The sequence below is a fragment of the Nannospalax galili genome, unplaced genomic scaffold (assembly GCF_000622305.1).
Source record: "Nannospalax galili isolate Female #2095 unplaced genomic scaffold, S.galili_v1.0 scaffold589, whole genome shotgun sequence".
Taxonomy (NCBI): Eukaryota; Metazoa; Chordata; class Mammalia; order Rodentia; family Spalacidae; genus Nannospalax; species Nannospalax galili.
The window spans coordinates 4,027,946-4,030,287 of record NW_008360324.1 but is presented as its reverse complement, the minus strand read 5'-3'; the positions used below and the strand labels follow the sequence as shown (position 1 = coordinate 4,030,287).

The following is a 2,342-nucleotide window of genomic DNA, read 5'->3' as shown; positions in this document are numbered from 1 at the left end:
GATTTTCTACCCCCCCCCCCCGTATCACTTTCCATTTCTCTGCAGCGTCCATCGATCGCCCCGGTGGGAGCGTAGAAGGCGGCAGGCGAAGAGGGGTAGGAGGGGGGAGAGCCAAGAAGCGGCAGAGGGGGTGACAGGCGTGGGGATCTGCTGAACTGGCACTGCACCGGGTCCTAAGTGGATTCCACGAGGGGAGGGGAGCCAGGGCGAATCCCTGAGCGATGGCCCGTGTGCCTTAAGGCAATCGGAACAGGAAGAAAAAAAAAAAAAAAAAAAAGCCACCCGCCCAGGCAAAAACAGAGCAAACCCCCAAATCCAACCCTCACAGAAACTCTGCACTGGGTCCTCAGACAAGAGAGAGATTCCAAATTGAGTAGAAGGCAGGTGAGAACTAAGTCGCAGATCTCCATACCCGCTGGCTTTGAAGCCCCTCCCCCTGAGCGTGGGGGAGAAGCACTCTCCGGTGGGGGGGGCGCTTGGGTCCCCCCCACCCCTTCTCCCTCTCTCCTTCGCACTCTGGGCTGTCTTCTGGCCTCCCACCCCTGCGCCCGGCTTCCATCATGACTGTGATGTCCGGGGAGAACGCGGATGAGGCTTCGGCCGCTCCGGGCCACCCGCAGGATGGCAGCTACCCGAGGCAGGCAGAGCACGAGGATCATGAGTGCTGTGAACGCGTGGTGATCAACATCTCCGGGCTGCGCTTCGAGACGCAGCTCAAGACCCTGGCACAGTTCCCCAACACGCTGCTGGGCAACCCTAAGAAACGCATGCGCTACTTCGACCCTCTGAGGAACGAATACTTCTTCGATCGCAACCGGCCCAGCTTCGATGCCATCCTCTACTACTACCAATCCGGGGGCCGCCTGCGGAGGCCAGTCAACGTGCCCCTGGACATGTTTTCCGAGGAGATTAAATTTTATGAGTTGGGCGAAGAGGCGATGGAGAAGTTCAGGGAGGATGAAGGTTTCATCAAGGAAGAAGAGCGCCCCCTACCGGAGAAGGAGTACCAGCGCCAGGTGTGGCTGCTCTTTGAGTACCCAGAGAGTTCAGGGCCAGCCCGGGTCATCGCTATCGTGTCCGTCATGGTCATCCTCATCTCCATCGTCATCTTTTGCCTGGAGACTCTCCCCGAGCTGAAGGATGACAAGGACTTCACGGGTACCATTCACCGCATCGACAACACCACTGTCATCTACACTTCCAACATCTTCACGGACCCCTTCTTCATCGTGGAAACCTTGTGCATCATTTGGTTCTCCTTTGAGCTGGTGGTGCGCTTCTTCGCCTGCCCCAGCAAGACGGACTTCTTTAAAAACATCATGAACTTCATTGACATCGTGGCCATCATCCCTTATTTCATCACCCTAGGTACGGAGATAGCTGAGCAGGAGGGAAATCAGAAGGGGGAGCAGGCCACTTCCCTGGCCATCCTCAGGGTCATCCGCTTGGTAAGGGTGTTTAGAATCTTCAAACTCTCCCGCCACTCCAAGGGCCTGCAGATCCTGGGCCAGACCCTCAAGGCCAGTATGAGGGAGTTAGGGCTTCTCATTTTTTTCCTCTTCATTGGGGTCATACTATTTTCTAGTGCAGTGTACTTTGCCGAGGCGGAAGAAGCTGAGTCGCACTTCTCCAGTATCCCTGATGCTTTCTGGTGGGCGGTGGTGTCCATGACCACTGTAGGATACGGTGACATGTACCCTGTGACAATTGGAGGCAAGATCGTGGGCTCCTTGTGTGCCATCGCTGGTGTGCTGACAATTGCCCTGCCCGTACCTGTCATTGTGTCCAATTTCAACTATTTCTACCACCGAGAAACTGAGGGGGAAGAGCAGGCTCAGTTGCTCCACGTTAGTTCCCCTAACTTAGCCTCTGACAGTGACCTCAGCCGCCGCAGTTCCTCCACCATCAGCAAGTCTGAGTACATGGAGATTGAAGAGGATTTGAACAATAGCATAGCCCATTATAGACAGGCCAATATCAGAACTGGGAACTGCACCACGGCTAATCAAAACTGCGTTAATAAGAGCAAGCTACTGACTGATGTTTAAAAAAGAAGCAAGCAAGCAAACAAAAAGCCCCATTTAGCAGCTTGAAAGACTGAAAAACAAAAACAAAAACCCTGGTGACTCAAGTCACACTTTGTAGATATTCCACTAAGTAGTCTTTGAATGTTGTGTTTAACTGTCAATGCATTGTTGCATTGTGAATTTTGGGAGTGGCAAACCAGAAGCTTTCAAGACCCATGAACAAAACAACAGCTATTTTCGTTTTATTAAAAAATGGGAAAGAAAGAGTATTTTCTAAAACTGGCTTAAAATGCCATCCATTAAGTAGTCTATGTG

The 2,342-nt window shown here is 52.7% G+C and overlaps 1 protein-coding gene across 4 annotated transcripts in view; it reads left to right on the top strand.

The window, feature by feature from the left end:
- Positions 1–2,342, top strand: part of Kcna1 (potassium voltage-gated channel subfamily A member 1) — a 118,551-nt gene that overhangs the window by 2,275 nt on the left and 113,934 nt on the right. For 2 of the 4 annotated variants that reach the window (XM_008825448.1, XM_008825449.1), the window contains exon 3: positions 46–2,342. The exons of the other annotated variants lie outside the window; for them this stretch is intronic. In XM_008825448.1, coding sequence (XP_008823670.1) covers positions 561–2,048 — 1,488 coding nt within the window. In that variant the 5' untranslated portion in view covers positions 46–560 and the 3' untranslated portion in view covers positions 2,049–2,342. The remainder of the gene's footprint in view (positions 1–45) is intronic. 4 annotated transcript variants of the gene reach the window in all.